At 58.3% G+C, this 2,518-nt stretch overlaps 1 protein-coding gene across 1 annotated transcript in view; it reads left to right on the plus strand.

Annotated features, from left to right (window-relative positions):
* The window catches only part of ACOT11 (acyl-CoA thioesterase 11), a 9,466-nt gene that overhangs the window by 3,066 nt on the left and 3,882 nt on the right, over nucleotides 1–2,518 (plus strand). The window contains exons 6-12 of the mRNA XM_010281981.1: nucleotides 68–212; nucleotides 1,157–1,212; nucleotides 1,341–1,407; nucleotides 1,479–1,562; nucleotides 1,664–1,797; nucleotides 2,116–2,247; nucleotides 2,324–2,450. Of these exons, the coding sequence (XP_010280283.1) occupies nucleotides 68–212; nucleotides 1,157–1,212; nucleotides 1,341–1,407; nucleotides 1,479–1,562; nucleotides 1,664–1,797; nucleotides 2,116–2,247; nucleotides 2,324–2,450 (745 nt within the window). The remainder of the gene's footprint in view (nucleotides 1–67; nucleotides 213–1,156; nucleotides 1,213–1,340; nucleotides 1,408–1,478; nucleotides 1,563–1,663; nucleotides 1,798–2,115; nucleotides 2,248–2,323; nucleotides 2,451–2,518) is intronic.

The following is a 2,518-nucleotide window of genomic DNA, read 5'->3' on the forward strand; positions in this document are numbered from 1 at the left end:
GGCTTCCCATCCCACCCTCCCATGGCCATCCGCACCCTCACCCTTTCTTCTCTCGCCCTGCCCCCAGCATGGAGGTGGGGGTCTGCGCCGAGGCGTACGGCCAGGAGATGTCTGTCAGCCGAAGGCACATCAACAGCGCCTTCATGACCTTCGTGGTGCTGGACGAGGAGGGCCGGCCCCGCACCCTGCCGATGGTGGCACCCGAGCCGGGGGTAAGGATGGGCAGGGCTGGCTTCTCCCCACCGCGGTGGCACGGGACCCCCGGGAATCCCGCTTAGCCCTGAAAGGCTCTCGCATTCACGGCAAAACATGTGCAGTCTTATGATGATGGAAATCAAATTGCTCAATAGCAAGTGAATTAAATTGATTGCTCAGTATAACTACTAATAAAATAAACTACTTTTCCTGTGCAGAGATGGAGACATATTAACCATGCAAGGCTTAGCAGAATATTGCCTGCAAGTTCAGGCTCATCTTTTCTATAATTTAGGGGAAAGAATGCAAACCTCTTAGGTTGTTTTTACCTTTCAAAGCATCTTGATCCATAATTTGCTGGGATCCAAATATTTAAGATAATCTGCCATGTGAGCACGGCAGGGAAGCAAATACCTGCATGTCTTGGGGTACATTGTGAGCGAGCGACAGCGTCACCTTCCCCTTGGCTGAACCATGCCCACCTACTTGATTTTCTGATGCCGTGAAACTACAACTCTTCTCCCACCCTGCAGGCGAGCATCTCACGGCTGGAGCTGGGCTCCCTGAAACCTCCTTTCCACCTGCTTTAAAGCACTGTCCTATTGCTTTCTTTGAAACAGGCTGCTTTTTTGGGGGTTTTATTTCCCCGGGAGGGGACGTTTGCAGTGCTAGAGGACGTGATTTGTGTTTCAGCGGCTGTTTGCAGCTCTGCAGCCGCAGAGAGGGTTTTTTTCCTAATGTGCCGATGCCCGTCACTGTGATGCTTGATCACAGTGAGCGGGAGCGATGCCGAAATAGCTCTCAGTTAATCACTAACCACCGCTGCCAGCGTAGCCGGGGCAGCAGCCGGTGACCGCAGGGGCTTTTCACTGCTGAACGTTTTGCCCACTCCCAAAAAGACATCTGGGTTTTTTTCCCCCTCGTTTTCCTGTTAACCTAATGTGCTTTTCCCATTTATCAGGATGGAGAGAGGAGGTACAGAGAAGCCAGTGCTAGGAAAAAAATTCGGCTGGACCGGTGAGCGGAAAAAGCAAGTGGGATGCGGGGATGGAGGGAGAGGGAGAGGCGGGCTCGGCACTGGGGTACAGGGACAGTCTGCACGTGGTTTGTGTCCCACTGTAAGGGAAACTGTTCCTTTCCTGCAGAAAATACGTCGTCTCCTGCAAACAGACCGAGGTGCCGCTCTCCGTGCCCTGGGACCAAAGCAACAAGGTAGGGTGCCGCCCCACGGGGCCGCTGCCTCCTGCCCCCTTCCTGCCCCTGACGTGCTGCCCCCGCCCCAGGTTTATCTGAGCTACAACAACGTCTCTGCGCTGAAGACGCTCGTAGCCAAAGCCAACTGGGCACTCGCCAGAGAAAAGGAAAAGGTACTAAATGCTGCCCCATCCCCCTGAGCTGCTTCTTGCCCCCAAAGCGTGGGCGTCCCAGGGGTTCGGCGGTGGCTGAACACGTCCCCGTGCTCCCCAAGGTGCGGATGTACACGCTGGAGGAGGACAAGTTCCTCTCCTTCCGCATCGAGATGGTGGTCCGCATCTCTGCCGGCCAAGCCTTCGCCCTGCTCTCCGACCTGCGGCGCCGGCACGAGTGGGATAGCCACTACGCGTGAGTGCTGCGGGGCTTCCGGGGGCACCTGGCCCTTTCCAAACCCCACACCCTTGCACTGAAGGCTCGTTGATGAACGTCTCTTTGGGCTTTCCTGGGAGCAAGTGGGTTGCCCCGGAGCCATGACCACTGCTAGAGTCCTTTCACCACGCGCCCACATCCCGGCTCCACCTGGGCTGATGGCTGCACTTTGCTGCAGAAAACACTTATTTCAGTACACCAAAACATTTTGGGTGCGGTGGTGGGCTGTAAATGTGTAAGCCCCAGACGTGGGGGCCACAGCGGGGTTTCTCTGACTGGTCCCCTCCCGCCTCGCAGGAGCGCCGAGCTCGTCCAGCAAGTAGATGATGACGACATGATCTACCACGTGGTGAGCCAGACGCTCAGCCGCGAGAACAAGCCACAGGACTTCGTCATCCTGGCGTCCCGACGGAAACCCTGCAGCAAGGGGTAACCGTCCCCGTCCCCGACCCCCTGCTCCCCGCCAGCCAGGCTGCGCCGGCTCACCAGGCTCTCTCCTCCCCAGGGACCCCTACGTGGTGGCCTTTCGGTCGGTGACGCTGCCCACCCACCCCGCCAGCGCCTGCTTCACGCGGGGGGAAACGCTCTGCTCCGGCTTCTGCATTTGGCCGGAGTCGGAGGAGACGAGCAAGGTGGGATGCCGCAGCCGTGCCGCGGGGCCGTGCTGCCCACACCCCGTCGGGGAGGCTCGCCCACCCCC

This window comes from Phaethon lepturus, unplaced genomic scaffold (genome assembly GCF_000687285.1).
Source record: "Phaethon lepturus isolate BGI_N335 unplaced genomic scaffold, ASM68728v1 scaffold22522, whole genome shotgun sequence".
In the NCBI taxonomy this organism is placed as follows: Eukaryota; Metazoa; Chordata; class Aves; order Phaethontiformes; family Phaethontidae; genus Phaethon; species Phaethon lepturus.